The sequence below is a fragment of the Aegilops tauschii genome, chromosome 3 (genome assembly GCF_002575655.3).
Source record: "Aegilops tauschii subsp. strangulata cultivar AL8/78 chromosome 3, Aet v6.0, whole genome shotgun sequence".
In the NCBI taxonomy this organism is placed as follows: domain Eukaryota; kingdom Viridiplantae; phylum Streptophyta; class Magnoliopsida; order Poales; family Poaceae; genus Aegilops; species Aegilops tauschii.
Window position 1 is genome coordinate 7,227,523 of NC_053037.3, and position 17,359 is coordinate 7,244,881.

The following is a 17,359-nucleotide window of genomic DNA, read 5'->3' on the forward strand; positions in this document are numbered from 1 at the left end:
CCTAATTGTTTGCCTTTTTAATTACTTATAAGGACCTAAGCACGCATAAACTTCCCAGCATTTTCCTTCATCATGTACTACTATGTTAAGCTAAAAAGGAAATGATTTAACCGGATGTCTACTCTAGTGAAGCTCCAGAGGTATGTATAAGTGGTAAACGCAAGTGAAAGTCGGTGGATCATGGATTTGTTTTCATGTGGTCAATGCTCACAAGTTACAATAGATATGCCGTTAATCAACACAAGTTGTATGCACCAGCCGCTTCGCCTTGAAAGCTCAAGATAGCAAGAAAAGGTTGGCTACGCTAAGCAGTTCCTACTTTGACCATGTGGTTTCAACAGACGCGAGTTACCAACAAATTTATAAAATTGAAATATCTGCATTTCATTTCTGCTACTCTGCCTCATCTCGGAACCACAAAAGTCCAACAGATGTCTCTCTCTGAGATGGGGCCGCAACTTCTAGCTTAACTTGATCCAACATATAGAACAATTGCTCGACCCATGTTCCTGAAGCCTCCTGTTCCCACATGTTTTCTCAACTCTTCCGCTCCCCACTCGCAAATCATTTTCCTTTGTTTCTGCGATTTCCCCTACATTATATGCTAAGCCAGGTGCGTAACTACGCACCCGGTTTGTATTTTAGGGGAAGGTGCATGCTACCAGACAAGTTAAAACAAAGTGAAACGATGTAACGCGATATCTAGTCGGGTGGAGTTGGAGCAGTATATATAAGCGGGGATCTTGTAAACACAAGCGAAAATTGGAGCGTTGTATCTGTTTTCATGTGGCCAATGCCCATGAGTTACAATATGCATATCAACATAAATTGTACATACCTACCAGTTCACTCGGAAAGTTACTAGCCATATTCACCATAAAAACCTGAGCTACCGCGGAAAAGCTGAAGTTACCAGCAAACAAATAAAACTGAAACATACAGGGATATGCTCATTTTATCACTAATCATAGCTATCCAAACTGCTGGTTAATATGACCTGCTCCATATTTGGAATTTTAGATACAGGTAGAAAATATAAGTAATTCCGTATTACATGGTACCGTCAAGTGAATCACACAGGTATCTAATCCATTTTTTCTTATACACGCGATGCTAATTACAACCACCATATACAGTTTCCAATACCTAATTAACAGTGCATAGATAATTAGATATGTGAACCGCACACAACAACACGGAAAATCGTATGCATTGCTCTCGTCAAAATCAGGCGGCTCCAGGCCCTTCTCCATTCTCACCGTTGGCCGCGCCGGCCATGGTGCCCACGGCAGCGCTGCTACTAGGCGACTCGTCACTGGTGACAGCGGATGATACACCGTCCATCTGCTCATTCATGGCAGAGTCTGCCGGTCTTGAAGCATCGGCTGAGCTTGCCGCTGGCTGTGGCTCTTGTCTTGGAAGGGACCTTGGCTGCCGAATGGCGGCCGCCGCCTCCGGCATGGCGACGCCCGGTGGCTGTGGGGGAACCCAGTGGCGCTGGAACGGGCTTTCCTGTGCAACTGGTGTCGGTGCTGGTGCTGGTGCTGGTGCTGGTACTGCTAGCGGAGCTGGCGCCGGTGCTGGAGCATCAACGGCATTGCTGCCCCCGGGGTAGTACGGAGGAGAACCGTAGTAGCCCTCCCGAGTGCCAGGGTTCGATCTGTCATAGCCCATCTGCGGCTGGAACCCGTACCCAGCCCTCGGCACCCGCTGCTGCAAGTACAGAGCATCTAATTTAAGCGAAATTCTAGAACCACTGTCCTGTTTTTGCTATCTTAAAGGATGATGCAGTAGCTTACATCAACATAAGATCTTGGAAATGATGCTGATGTAGGTTCTGCAGATAATGGCATGAACGATTGCCTCCCTGTCCAAACATAACACAGGAGTGAACAAGTGTAAGGTAGGAGATATGGAGCTAATTTTTTTTAAATAATACATTTTTTATTAATTTTCATAAATATTACGCTGGGTAAATTTTTTTCAAAAATAATACACCGTCGGCCCGCTGCAGACCGACTGGGCCTAGTCGGCCCACAGCAGGCCGACTGGCCCCTGTCGGCCCACTATGGGCTGATTCGGTCCTGTGGGCCAACTGGAGCTAATTGGCTCGCTGTGGGCTAATTGTTTTTGCAAAAAAAGTAGGCATAAAAAATATATGTTTAAAAAAATGTTAATTATGTAATTAAAAAATGTTAAACGTGTATAAAAAATGTTCCTGATGTATACAAAAAATGTACAATATATAAGAAAAAAAGTTGACTAAAAATATGTTTTACAAAGTGTTAATCATGTATTTAAAAATTGTTAAATGTGTGTATAAAAAATGTTCCTTATCTATACAAAAAATATAGAATGTGTATGAAAAAAAGTTGACACCAAAAAAATATGTTTGAAAAAAAATGTTAATCATGTATTTGAAAAAATGTTCCTTATCTATACAAAAAATATAGAATGTGTATGAAAAAAAGTTGACACCAAAAAATTATGTTTGAAAAAAATGTTAATCATGTATTTGAAAAAATGTTCAATGAGTACACAAAAATGTTTCATGTATTGGAATGAAAGGTTAAACGTGTATAAAAAAATGTTCCAGCTCCGGATCCGGTATGGGAGCATCACGGACCTAAGCATGATTGGTTGCTCTTTTTGTATGGAACTGGAACATTTTTTTCAAACATATTTTTTTGGTGTCAACTTTGTTTCATACACATTCTATATTTTTTGAATACATAAGAAACATTTTTTATACACACATTTAACAATTTTTAATCATGTATTTGAAAAAATGTCAACTTTTCAAACACATTATTTTGGTGTCAACTTTTTTTCATACACATTTTATATTTTTTGTATAAATAAGGAACATTTTTTATACACACATTTAACAATTTTTAAATACATGCTTAACACTTTTTAAAACATATTTTTTATGTCAACTTTTTTGCATATATATTGTACATTTTTTGTATACATCAGGAACATTTTTTTATACACGTTTAACATTTTTTAATTACATGATTAACATTTTTTTAAACATATATTTTTTATGCCTACTTTTTTTGCAAAAACAATTAGCCATAGCGAGCCAATTAGCTTCAGTCGGCCCATAGTGGGCCGACAGGACGCAATCAGCCCACAGTGGGCCGACAGGACGCAATCAGCCCACAGTGGGCCGACAGGGGCCAGTCGGCCAGCTGTAGGCCGACTGGAATCCAATCGGCCTGCTGTGGGCCGACTAGGCCCAGTCGGCCTGCAGCGGGCCGACGGTGTATTATTTTTGAAATTTTTTTATCCAGCGTAATATTTATGAAAATTAATAAAAAAATGTATTATTTAAAAAAAATAGCGGAGATATGGTGGTGCCAGCTCATGTTAGTTCCTTAGTTCTTACCTGAGTCAAAATCACCATTTGGCGTCGTTGTGTACATATTGGTTTGCTACAAACAGAAACGCTGGGTAAGACACAAGGACTGCAAACCTATGTAAGTACTGACGAACAGGAGGAATAACTACAAGTCTACAAATCATACCTGGGAAGCTCTCCATGAATTAGTAGTTGGCCCTGTTGGTACAATACAATAACAATGTGGTGAGACACAATACAAATAGATGTTAAAAGAACTCGTTAGAAACCCTACGACCTGCCAATCTAGTATTTTATATGCACAAGGTTCACAGAAGCAAGGATATGGGTGAGAATAGTCAATTCAAAATTAACAGAATAATGTGCCCATATAATGCGTAAATATTGATTTCTAACCATTCCATGGTCCAGGTTGAGCATGCTCTTCCAACATATTGTACTGCGAAAACCGATTCTCCCTTGTATGATGTAAGGTCTCGCTCAAGGATTTCAACACCTCTGCCTGAGAATCCAATGCTTCTGTTAACTTTACAAGTATCTTCTTATCTGTTAACAAGAGAAAACCACTAGTGTAATCAAACTCGAACAATAATGGTTATCCTAGAGCAAGAATTATGCTAAATTGTTAAGAAATGTTCTGAACCTTCTTCCTTTGAAGCCAGTAATTCTTGGTTTGTTTTAGCAATAGCAGAAAAGGCTGATGAGGAAGCTTCCATAGCCTCTTTAATTTCATCATAAAGCTTGGATTTCAGTTCGTTGTCCGCATTTTCATCTCCTTCAGAAACGACTCTACGGGTCCAAGATTTTAGCCTAGGCAGGAACAATTTCTGTGCAAAATACACACGCAAACAAAGTTAATCCCTCAATTCTTCCGCTAAAATCATGACCGTATGCAGAAAACACAATATACCTTGATGATGAGAACTGAACTAGTCCCAACTCCAAGGAAAATACCAGCACCAAGGAGCGTATGGTACCAGCTAAACTGTGTCTGCGTTTGTGGGACGATATGACCAGTGGCGACAGAGCCAGTTGGTGCTTGTGGCGACTGAACTGATGCGTAAGGCTGCACCCCGGCAGATTGATTTGGATTGCTTGCTGGAAGCAAAGAAAGCAAGGCAGCCTTTTAGCATATAAGTTAACAAAAATGGTACAGATTTCAGGACAGAACTTTGAAGCGTAGATATTAAATGTCATGCAAGGAAGACATTCTTCTATTTTGAATAGGCTAGCTGCCAGCAAGAGCGACTGTAGGCTTATTCCGGATTTCCATGTGAGGGACCGGAATAGCATAAGGACTATTTTCAGCAATAAAAAAATATCTTATAGTTAAGTATTTAGTCATACTATCTTTTCTGAAGCTATCCTAGTAATTTTTCCGAAACAAAATGTGTCTCTGAACTAGATGAATGCCCCTTGAAGAAAATACCATTTAGATGCATTACCTAAAGTACTTTTGTTCGCAGCATCAGATGATAAAAAGAGAGCAAGTTCAGTCAAAGTTACATAAATACAAGATGCTGTGTGCAAGGCAAAAACAGAACATAGTGTAAAGACCCATCCAATTAAAACAAATTAACAGAGTAATACGACGATATCACTGTAGACCATTACTTCATTAGCTCAACTATGCAGCATGTGGAGATACCTTGTTGCGAACCGACAGCCACAACATCCGTACTGCTTGTCGACGGATCCTGCAAGACACCAAAGCCATTCAGGAACACAACACTTGATTCTCTTCCTCATTTTCTCAGCTAAAACATCCCTGCGGACCTGGCCGGAAAATAGGAACTTACAGGAACCCGGCGGAAGGCCTCGTCGATTTCCTCCTTTGTGAGCCCTTTCTTCTCCAGGAAAGAGTACCTGTAGGACACCGGAGAACCTTTCACCTTTGGATGCGCGAGGAAATTTACGGCGTTCTGCACGTAATCCTCCCGGACTGCCTGCGGAGCTTGGAGTACCAGATTTTCCGAGGATCCGCCTCCGCCGGAACCATCTGCAGCATTAGAAAAGTTAGAATGTATATATACAGTTTCATTCTAAGAACAGTGTAAGTCTGGCAAAATTGAGCATTGAACATCAGGGATTGACCACATACAACTCTTGGGGAAAACAATTAGGGGGTAAAGAACCTTCAAAGTTCGTATGATGCTTTGAACCACAATTAGGGGAGAAAGGACCTTATAATTACAAAAGTTCATATGATGCTTTAAACCTCTGAATTTTCAGCCTTGCCTCATGGTGATAAGGAAAAAGTCCAAGGAACTCAGGAATCCAGTCCATAGCCTTAAGTCCAAGGAAAAAGTCGCCCGAGCTAGACAACCACGAATCATGGAGATAACCCCACACGAACTCACTCAGGAACCCAATTTTACGATTCGCATCAACCTGACGAACTTGGGGGGCACTCTCCACTCTCCAGAGGGAAACCGCGGAATCTAATCGCCCGGTTCTGCTGATACAAACCCTCGCCTCTCGTTACCCACGAGATCCCCCGCGCAGGGTGGTGCTTAACCAGCGAGTCGCGAGGAGGGTTCCCAGGCAGCTCAAGAAATCGGGAAGGTTACGAATCTGACCTTGCGGCGAGGAGCTGGGCGGCTGCGCGGCCATCGGGGGAGTTCACGGCCGCATCAAGCACGGGATCTCGCCGACGACGAGGACGACGACGGGCGGCGGCGGCGGCGGCGGCGGCGGAAGTGGATAATAGCAGGACCGGGGAGAGTACGCGCGTCACGTATATTCACACGTGCTTTATCTTCAGATGAAAATATATGGAGAGAAAAGAATACAGAAAAGAACTCTATGCATATACTGAAATAACTTTTGTTTTGCGGGAAATACTGAAAATAACTTTTCAAAGAGAAATTAACAAGAGGTTAATCTGTTCTTTTTTTCTTTAGCATCAGACACAAGCGCGATTTGAATCCTGGTGGGTTGGGGATACCACTGTCCACCTAACCAACTCAATCACAGATTGATTCGCGCAAGAGGTTAATCTGTTCTATAATAATTTATTTATTTACATCTTACCAATGGAGGTTATTATTGATTTACGCACTATCTGGTATATCTTTGTTCTGGTTCGCTTGTGACAAAACTAAAAGTTATGTCAGAACTCGATCAAGCTCTCTCTCCAATAGGAAAGGACAGTCGTGCTTGCTTGTAATCCACGTCTATGATGTCTAATGAGACACATAAGATAACTCGTAATGGTAGCGGTTTCGAGAATTACAGCCGTGGGTTCTTCAAATGCTGCTCGACTTGGGACGAAGACTTGACACCATAATCATTTCAATCCCGTCTGACTTGTCACGGTCGCTCCACCTCAATTACCGACGCCTCATATTTCCATCATGTGCTCATTTATTTTTTTAGCTTCTCTCAGGCGCATGCCCCCCTATTGTTTATATGACTACGACCTATTTGATGAACTGGGCTAATGTTACCAACAAGTTAGAACAAAGTGAAGGCGTGCAACATATCTAGCTACTCCTATGAAAAGAGAGTGGCTTATATAAAGGGGAAATCAATATTTGAGCAGGTGAAAGTTGGTGGAGAACTTATTTATCTACATGTGATAAATTTTCTTGAGTTGTGGAATAGGTATAATTTTTTTTAACTAATATAGATTTCACACATCTTAAAGCTTGAATTCATGAAGTAATTGTTGTTCCTTTTTGCCGTTGATGAAGTAATTGCAAGGTGCTACATGTTTCACCTTACAAGATAACAGGTGTGGGACTTACAGAAGAATAATCGGACCCACACATGTGGCAAACAAGAAGTACACACATTAATATGATTATTCAAAAAAATCCCTCCCGAGAAGCTTCCTCCTCTACAAGCTCTGTGTCGTGTGCACGAAGATAGGTTCTCATTCTTCTTCTTTTCTGAAACGGAAATTTTCATTCTTCTTTGGGAACTGAGCGCTAGCTCACCGACTGGAGTTCAACTTGTTGAACACGCCCCCCTAATTCATATTGTGCTGAGACGTCTCACTTCTAGTGTCAAAAACGCTCTTATATTTTGGGACGGAAGGAGTAGTACCTAAATGGCCGAAAACTGAGGGAGGGATCCATCCGAGCATTATTTTTTTCTCACTTCTCTTTTAGCCTCAGAACGCACGGCTCAGGTAATAGTGCCAAAGTCATTACTCTTACTGAAAAAAACTAAGGAAAGAGAAGGAACAAGACTAAGAAGAGTTCAATCATAATTACAATTACAGAGGCTGGCTAGATCATATGGTTCCATCTCTCATCGGTAAACGAAATCGACAAATAATCTGCATGGAGAACTGCTTTGTCATATCTAGAAACCCAAGGCCGGATTCAACAAGAAGAAAACGAAATCAACCAGAGCGAGCCTTGATGCCGCAATAATAGTGGGCCGGCGCATGGAGAGGAAGAAACTCGGAGAAAATGGACATTATACAGGGAAATGTTCACGTACGGCAGACCGGCCGAACGCTCGGCCGGTCGAGTACGAGCCGCACGATCCCTCTGGATCAAACGACGTGTGACAGCCCACATGGCCACGTCGGTACCGCAGCCTCCTGGTCCACCACCGCTTCCCATCCCTCTCGATCCCTCTCGATGGTCTTACCCGTCTGCTCGTCCACTCATCCCAGTCCTTTCTCATCCCCTACCTCCAGCAGGAGCGCCCAAATCAAGTCGCTGAAGAAATCACATCTGTTCCCCACCTTTCTTTTTTCCATCTAGATCGGGTTGAGACGGGGCTCTGCTCTTCCACTCATCCACTACTTTCTGATGCGAGGAGTACTTAGGGGCTGATGCAACCGGGAAAGCCATGGTCGTCCATCTCCTCACCCTCCCCCCCCGGTGTTCTGCAACTGGCGAGGTTGGAGGTTGGTGCTGCAATTTGCTGCAACCAGCACCGAGAAAGCTACCACCGGCGCCGGAATTTGCTGTAACCAGGATCCATATTTTTTGAGTGATTTTTTTTGCTGCAACCAGTCCAAAAATTTGCTACCATCGTTTTGCTTTTTGCTACCACAGTTGGCAGTCCGTCTTTTGATTTTTTTGCTTAATCAGATCCATCCTTTTGCTGGAACTACTCAAAAAATTGTTACCATGGTCTTTGATTTTTGCTACCGCCGTCTTAGTTTTTGCTCCCACCTTGTTTTTGAATTTTTGCTGGATCTATCTTATTTTGCTGGAACTTCTCCAAGTTTTGCTACAACGGTGTTTGAATTTTGCTACAACCGTCTTCGTTTTTTGCTACACCCCCATTTATGATATTTTTGCTGGAACCACTCAAAGAGAGAGAGAAGGCTGTAAATGGCGTGGAGGGAGCTGCAAACAATACCAAAAAAAATGCTACAACCAGCGTCCTACAGAGCTTCAATCGAAGGCGACGGAATTTGGGGACCGGCCACCACGCAACCGCGAAAGCTGGAACCGTCGATGGAAAAAGCTTCAACCGTTTTGTGAAAAAGCTTCAGCCATAGAAAAGGTTCAGTGGGCGTGAGAAAAAAGCTGTAGCTGACGGCATGGTGGTACGGTGAGGACAGCGACCGGTGGCGAGCTGCTGATGCTTCAAGGCAGGCCTCGGTGCGTCCAAGGCGGGTGTCCAGGACGAACAGCTGGATGCAATTTTTGTTAAGAAAAAAAGATAAAGAAGGCTAATCTGACGGTGGACAGAAAGACAAACTAACGCCCCAGATGCGACCGGCCAAACCGTTGCGCCGGTGCGCCGGCGCCTATCAGTCGCCCATTATACATGGCGAGGATGAAACCCCGAAATTTCAGCCTTGTCTCCAAGAAAAAAGTAACGCTGAAATCAATCTGACGAACTTGGGTGGTACTCTCCACTCTCCAGAGGGCAACCGCGGCAACTAATCACCTGGTTCTGCTAATACAAACCCTCGCCTCTCGTTCCCCACGAGATCCCCCACGCAGGGTGGTGCTTCAGCGAGGCGCGGGGAGGTCTCCCACAGGCAGGCTGCTCAAGAAACCGCGCAGAGGTTTCGGCCCGGCTGGCTAGGAATCTGACCTTGCGGCGAGGAGCTGGGCGGCTGCGCGACCATCGGGGCAGTTCATGGCTGCATCAACCACGTTATCTCGCCGCCGATGACTACGAGGACGGGCTGCGGCGGCTGAAGTGGATAATAATAGGACCGGATAGAGTACACACGTCATGTATATTCACACGTGTGTTTATCTTGAGACGAAAATATGGAAAGAGAAAAATAGCAAAAAGAACTCCATGCACATATAAATAACTTTCCAAAGAGAAATTGGCCACGGTAGCAATTTAAGAGTTATAAACTGTTGTATAATGATTTTTATTCTTTTTTGTGCATCTTAGCAATGGAGGTCATTATCGATTACGATTATAAATAATCTGTGAGAGCTTCTGATGATGCGCTCGAGCGGTGTCTGTACAAATTCCGATGAAACTGAAAGTCGCATCAAAACTCGATCAGGCACAGGAAGGTCCTTCGTGCTTGCTTCTAATCCACGTGCACAGTGTCTAATGAAACACACAAGATGGCTCGTAATGGTAGATGTTTCAAGATTCATAGTCGTACGTTTTCTAGATCCGGCTCAACTTGGCACGAAGTCCTAGCACCATAATCATTTTGATCATGTGACATTCAAGATCATCGCTCCACCCCGATTACCGACGCCTCCTATTTTCATCGCGTGCTCATTTGTCTCTTTAGTTTCTCTCATGTGCATGCCTTCAATGGGCTAATGTTGTACGTTGGCGGAAACGTCTTACCTGATCTAGGGCGACGTGTTGCATGTTAAATAAGCAGGGTGCGAGCCTGATATACGCGTACAAGAGTTTGTTGGCGATACAACTTAGAGGAGAAGAAATACAAGAGATAAGCTAGCAAGAGGTTATAACAGATTATATCCTATGCGCCTAGCTACCCAATATCTCTCCAACCGAATGATCTTCTTAACCTCCTGTACGTGACAAATAATTATGTGTTTAACACCCTCCCTTAATCACAACTTGGTCAAATTGAGATTATGTTTGAAGTCTTCAAAGCTTCGTACAGGCAACGCCTTTGTGAAACCATCTGCAACCTGATCTCTAGAGTGCACAAAACGAATGTCAAGTTGCTTCTGAGCAACTCTTTCTCTGACAAAATGAAAGTCAATTTCTATATGCTTTGTCCTAGCATGAAAGACTCGATTTGCAGAAAGATAAGTAGCACCAAGGTTGTCACACCATAGACATGGAGCTCGTGTGGTTTTCACACCAAGTTCTTTCAACATAGACCGAACCCATATTATCTCTGTTGTAGCAATTTCTAATGCTTTATATTCTGCCTCTGTGCTTGACCTGGAGACAGTGGCTTGTTTTCGTGCACACTACAACAAACCCACCAGTTGATCGCCTGTCATCCAAACATCCTGCCCAATCTAAATCAGAATAGGCACTGACAAGAGTAGAGGGTGACTTGCTGAAATTTAGACCAATGCTCAAAGTGTTTTTAACATATCTAACTATGCGTTTTGCAGCAGTGAACAGTAGTGGGTGCATGAAGAAACTGACAAACTTTGTTAACTGCAAAGGAAATGTCAGGTCTAGTAAGAGTCGGATATTGTAATGCTCCCACTAAACTTCCGTATCTTGTGCTGTTCTCTTGATTCAAGAGTGTCCCTTCTGTGAGAGATAATTTTTCTGAACTGGATAGTGGAGTAGGTGAAGGTTTACAATCTTTCAAACCAGCCTTCTTTACCAGATCAGTTGCATACTTTTCTTGAGAGAGATGGAGTCCATCCTTGTTTCTTTTTTACCTCAATCCCAAGAAAGAAGTGCAAGTCTCCAAGATCCTTCAAGGCAAAATCTGCACCCAAGTCCTTTAAGAGCCCTGTGATTGCTTCATCAGATGAGCTTGTCACAATAATGTCATCAACATATATGAGGACAAATATACATGTGTTGGACTTGTTGTAAATAAACAATGAGGTGCCAGACTTAGAAGGGACAAATCCAAGTGCCTGCATCTTATGACAGAGACGAGAATACCATGCCCTTGGAGCTTGCATTAGCCCATATAGTGTTTTATCAAGTGTGCACACGTAAGAAGGAGCACTTTTACTTACAAACCCAGGAGGTTGCTTCATGTACACTTCCTCTTCTAGAACACCATGGAGGAACGCGTTCTGTATATCTAGCTGTCTGAGACTCCAGCCCCTGAAAACAGTAATAGACAGGACAAGGCAGATGGTGGCAACTTTTACAACTGGACTAAATGTGTCCTCATAGTCTATGACATACCTCTATTTAAAACCTTTGGCAACAAGTCTAGCTTTATAACGATCAATGGTTCCATCAGATTTTCTTTTAATCCTGAATACCCACTTGCAGTCAATCAAGTTTTTACCTTGCCATGGAGGAACCAAGTGCCATGTTTTATTTTTCTTCAATGCCATGTACTTTTCATTCATAGCTTTCTTCCATTGTTCATCACCAAGTGCTTCTTCAACTGTACTTGGTTCACCTGGTTCGCCTGTAGAACAGATCGTACCATATTTGACTATATGTTTGTAGTTCATAGGTTGCGTTACCCCTCTTTGTAATCGTGTGCACCGCGGTGATGACGCAGCCAATTCCGTGGCCACAGAAGATCCAGCCACCTGCACAGGAGTTTCAGCTGAAGCTGATCCCGAGGAGGATCCCGTAGGTGCAGCAGCGCGAGCTGTCTCGGGCGGATCTTTTGCAGCTCATGGCGGCACTGTTGCATCTGAGGAGGCCGCAAAGAATCCCGGCCTCTGGACCGGCCCATCATTCTCTAATGATGGCGGATCCGCACTGGGTGTCGCGCCAGGGCCCGCGCCAGGACTCGCGTCGGTGGAGCGGTCCAGAGCCCGCCGCTTGTAGCATACCGGTTGGCCGCTGTAACGCGCGTCGCCCGAGCCATCCCCGCGTCGCCAGTTGGCAGGAGATGGTTGGCGCGTCGCTGGGTTCGTGGCGCGACCAGCGAGAGGTAGCCGCGTGTCGCCCGCAGAGGCGGACACTGCGGCGCGTGCGCCTGCGGGTGCAGCCGCGTCTGCTGCGACGGATCTCGAGGGGGATCAGATTTCCTGACGCAACACCGATCCCGAGGAGATCCTGTCTCCGGTTTCTGGACACATGAAATAAGGCCCAATATTTGCACCATTTTCTTCATTTTTTTCGCCGTTCGTCCCTGTTTCAGTGCCTGTTTCATCAACGCAAGTCTCATGCAGTGTATTAGCGGGATTAGTCAGCAAGTGATCATCAATATCGTTCCCCCCTTGATCAATACCGGTGAGATGTGAGGGCAAAAGAAGAATTTCTTCGCGAAGGAGAGCACCAGCGTTGGGATGAAGATCAGCGAAAGGAAATTGTGTTTCATCGAAAACAACATCCCTAGATATATAGACACGACCCGTGGAGACGTCTAGACACTTGCCACATTTGTGTTGGGCACTATAGCCAAGGAACACACTTTTGGTGGAGCGAAACATGAGCTTACGTTTGTTGTAGGGACGGAGATTTGGGCTAGCATGCGCACCCGAAAACACGAAGGGATTTATAGTTTGATTTTCCATGGAGGAGTCTTTCTAGCGGGGTTTCATTGTTAATAACACGACTAGGAAGCATGTTTATAAGATGAACGACAGTGAGAAAGGCTTCATCCCAGAACTTGAGAGGCATGGATGCTCCTGCTAGAAGAGCAAGTCCAACTTCAACTATGTGACGATGCTTTCGTTCAGCAGAGCCGTTTTGTTGATGCGTATGAGGGCATGACACGTGATGTGAGATGCCAAGGGTTTGGAAGGAGTTCAATTTCTCATACTCCCCTCCCTAGTCTGATTGGACAACAATGATTTTGCTGTCGAACTTGCGCTCAACAAGAGCTTGGAAGTTTTAAAAAACTTGAAAAACGTCGGATCTTTTCTTAAGGAGATAGATCCAAGAGAATTTACTATAGTCATCAATGAAACTGGCGTAATAAGTGTGTCTACCAACAGAGGTGGGGGCTGGACCCCAAATATCAGAAAATATAAGTTGCAATGGTTTTGTAGAAACACTAATAGATATGGGATATGGTAATTGATGACTTTTAGCTCTTTGGCACGAATCACAAATAGTCTTATTATGTCGCTCATCAACAAACGGGAGCTTATTCTTCCTAAGCAATTTTTCAACTAAAGAGAAAGAAGCATGTCCTAATCTATCATGCCACCGTGTTGACGAAAGCTTGGCAACACCATAGACTTGTTTATTGAATCTTCTACGCACCGGAATCAACGGATAAAGCCCTCGAGTACATCTACCTCGATAGAGGATTTTGTTCGTTGCCTGATCCTTAATCAAAAAGGAATAAGGGTGAAACTCAAGGAAGACATGATTATCTAAGGCAATACGGTGAACAGAAAGAAGATTTTTGGCGGCACTACGGACATGCAAGATTTTCTTGAGATGAATATTGCGACTAGGGGTACTAAATATTGAATGACCAATGTGATTTATCCACATACCTTCTCCACTGGCCGTGTGAATTTGATCCTTTCCACGGTACCTCTCCTTCATGGTCACCTTCTCAAGTTCATTGGTTATGTGATTGGTGGCGCCGCTATCAACATACCAGTTTGTGTCGATGCCGTAGGAGCCATCGGCCACCGCAGCGACCTTGTCATCATCTTGAGAGTCATCCTCATCTTCATCATAGCGGTACCAGCAGTCTTTGGCTGTGTGGCCCGGCTTGCCACATATCTGGCAACGAGGTGAGTCCGGACGGGATCTGCCAGAGCCACCACCGCCGCCGCCGTCGCGGCGGCGAGCCTTGTTGTTGAGGCGCCCGCCGCTGTTGGCGCTGCCGCCAGACCGCCCCCTGCCACGGGAAGAGCCGCGGGAGCGTGCACCACCATGCCCGCGGGTTGCAGCGTTTGCGGACGACTTGAAGGAGTTGCCGCCCGCACCGTGAAACTGCGCCATGCGTTGATCGAAGTTGCTGAGCATGGCGAAGATCTCATCGAGGGAGGCGGGTGAGACACGAGCGTTCAAGGGCTAAGACCAGGGGCTGGTACTCCAGATCCAGCCCATGGAGAATATAGGAGATGAGCTCATCATCCTAGACCGGCTTGCCGGCCGCGGCCAGCTCGTCGGCGAGGCCACTCATGAAGGCGAAATAGGTGGCGGCGGATTGGGTACCTTTCTGCGTGTTGATGAGGGAGGTACGGATGTTGTTGACGCGGCTCAGCGGCTGCGACGAGTACATGCCCGCTAGCGTCGTCCAGAGCGCGTGCGCCGTGGTGACCATGACCAGCACCTCCTTGGAGAGGTTGCTCAGTAGGTAGCCGAGCACCTGCTGGTCCTCCCAGACCCAGATAGGGTGGAGAGGGATGGGCTCGAAAGTTTCCTTGCTGTCCTTGTCCTTGGACGCGAGGAGCTTGGCCGGCTCCGGTGATGTGCCGTCGATGTAGCCGAAGACACCGGCGCCACGCAGTTGGGGCGTGATCTGCATGCGCCACAGCACGTAGTTCGTGCACGAGAGCTTCTCGATGACCCGCCCATTGAGGTTGGGGTGGGCGGCACCGGAGGAGGAAGACATGGTTTCGGCACAGGTGGAGTTGTGGAGGCTAGATGGGAAGTAGGAAGGCTCTGATTACCATGTGCGTTGGCGGAAACGTCTTACCCAATCTAGGGCGATGTGTTGCATGTTAAATAGGCAGGGTGCGAGCCTGATATACGCGTACAAGAGTTTGTTGGAGATGCAACTTGGAGGAGAAGAAATACAAGAGATAAGCTAGCAAGAGGTTACAACAGATTATATCCTATGCGCCTAGCTACCCAATATCTCTCCAACCGAATGATCTTCTCAACCTCTTGTACGTGACAGATAATTATGTGTTTAACAAATGCTACCAATAGGTTAAAACAAAGTGAAGCCGCCCAATATACCTATCTACTCCAGTGAAAAGGGGGTGGCTTATACAGTACAAAGGAAGAAATCAATATTTACGCTGATGAAGGTTGCTGGAGAACGAACGCTGTGGAGCGAAAAAAACAGCATCTTGTTTTTCCAGCGGAAAACCCGGCGCCTCCAGTTAGGCGATTAGGGTTTCACGCGTGGACTTGACGGCGCCCGTCGATCTCATCGGCGGCGCGAGCCCTCATCGTCGGGAGAGGTTGGCTTCGTCATTGTCAACCGGCGGGCATGGTGCTGCGGGCCCCTGTCACCCAACTCGGCAAGGACGCGGCTGGCGGAGGCCCTCGGAAAGCTCGATATCACTGAGGAGGAGGCTACGCCTTTGGTGATTGATGATCGGGAAGAACGCGAACATCAGAGATGGATGCTGGCGGGAAAGGTCCTGAATCGCAACACTCTACACATACAGACCATCTCCAATGCTCTTCGTCCCGCTTGGGGAAACCCTAGAGGACTCGAGTTTCGATCTGTGGGTACCAACACGTTCGTTGCCGAGTTTGCTACCCAGCAGGACCTAGATCGCGTGTGGGAAGGCTCTCCTTGGCATGTTAGCAAACATGCTGTGATTTTGTCTTGATTTGAGGACTGTATGCGGCCGTCTGAACTAAAGTTCGATCGACTCCAAGTCTGGGCCAGAGTGGTGAATTTACCTTCCAATCTTCGGAATGACTCGTAGGGATCAGCGATTGCTAAGCAGATTGATAAGCAAGCGTCCCAAGTGCATTTTGATCAAACAGGAGGATATCTGAGAGCCCGGGTGACGCTAGATGTAAGCAAGCCCCTGAGGCGATGGATCTTGATAGAATCTGCCAGGAGGAAAAGCACGGACATGTATGATATACAGTACGAGAACATACCACACTTTTGTTTCTCGTGCAGCCTCCTGGGCCATGGCGATTTGTTCTGTCCTACTCCGGGAATCAGAGATGCTAATGGGGATCTGCCCTTTGGTAAGGGGTTGCGGCCTCAGGAGGATTGGAAGAAACCGGCCTCTAGTCAGGGATCTAACAGAGAGGAACAACAAAGGGCACGAAGCATGATACAATGAACTCAAGCACTGCTAGAGATGCCGGTAAGGAGGTGAACTACCCAGTTAAAACTAACAGGAACAAATGCAAGGGGGGAGAAACCACTAAGCAAGTCTATAGGAGGATTGATAACTCGTCTGCAGCTCCCCCGGTGGCTGATCGTGAGAATAATATGCAGATTGTGGTCAGTGGTGGTGCGGCTGCTGCTACAACAGTGGAAAATGATGACGATTCAGCCCTAGAGAGGGAGTCTAAGAAGAAGAAGCCTACACCTGAAAATTCTGGGACATCGGCTCCCCCGGTGGCTGATCGTGAGAATAATATGCAGAGATTGTGAAGCATGAGCTGGAACTGTCGGGGGCTTGGGAACCCATCGACAGTTCGGGAGCTTCGCAAGATTGTGAAGCAAGAAGGCCCCTCCCTCCTCTTTTTCATGGAAACAAAGATTAGGGGATAGCGTGTGGAGAACCTGAAATCTGTTCTAGGTTTCAAAGGTTGTTTCGCGGTGGATAGCGATGGTTTGAGTGGTGGCATTGGCTTGTTCTGGACTGAAGAACTATAGCCAGACGCACATTGATGTACTCGTCAGGGGGCATGACAGTGGGGTGCCTCCCTGGCGGTTTACTGGTTTCTACGGAGAACCCCGAGCAGAGAATAGTCATCACAGCTGGGAGTTCCTACGGAGACTGCATAGTATTAGACATGATGGCTGGATTTGCATGGGTGATTTTAATGAGACTATGTACGCCGAGGAACACTTTAGTGTGCACACCCGGCCACAGTGGCAAATGCTAGCTTTTCGCGAAGTAGTGGATTACTGTTCTTTCCAAGACTTAGGTTGGAGAGGTGTTCCCTTTACATGGGATAATAGGCAACAAGGTGACTCTAATGTAAAAGCTCGAGTTGATCGAGCGTTGGCCAATAATGAATTCATGCAAATGTTTGAGTACACCAATGTAAATCACATTAGTTCAGCTGAATCTGATCATTACTATGTGTTAGCTAAATTGAGACGTGAGCAAC

General features: G+C 45.6%; 1 protein-coding gene across 3 annotated transcripts in view; it reads right to left on the reverse strand.

The window, feature by feature from the left end:
* Window positions 1–953: 953 nt before the first annotated feature.
* Window positions 954–17,359, reverse strand: part of LOC109760976 (peroxisomal membrane protein PEX14) — a 59,049-nt gene continuing 42,643 nt past the window's right edge. The window contains exons 2-11 of one of the 3 annotated variants that reach the window (XM_073509790.1): window positions 5,947–6,054; window positions 5,167–5,366; window positions 5,016–5,064; window positions 4,278–4,465; window positions 4,011–4,194; window positions 3,764–3,913; window positions 3,534–3,565; window positions 3,395–3,440; window positions 1,800–1,867; window positions 954–1,713 (exon numbers count right to left, since the gene is read on the reverse strand). In XM_073509790.1, the coding sequence (XP_073365891.1) occupies window positions 1,228–1,713; window positions 1,800–1,867; window positions 3,395–3,440; window positions 3,534–3,565; window positions 3,764–3,913; window positions 4,011–4,194; window positions 4,278–4,465; window positions 5,016–5,064; window positions 5,167–5,366; window positions 5,947–5,980 (1,437 nt within the window). In that variant the 5' untranslated portion in view covers window positions 5,981–6,054 and the 3' untranslated portion in view covers window positions 954–1,227. Of the gene's footprint in view, window positions 1,714–1,799; window positions 1,868–3,394; window positions 3,441–3,533; window positions 3,566–3,763; window positions 3,914–4,010; window positions 4,195–4,277; window positions 4,466–5,015; window positions 5,065–5,166; window positions 5,367–5,946; window positions 6,179–17,359 lie in introns of those variants that run through there. The other 2 variants (XM_020319760.4, XM_040403195.3) reach the window with 2 other exon arrangements.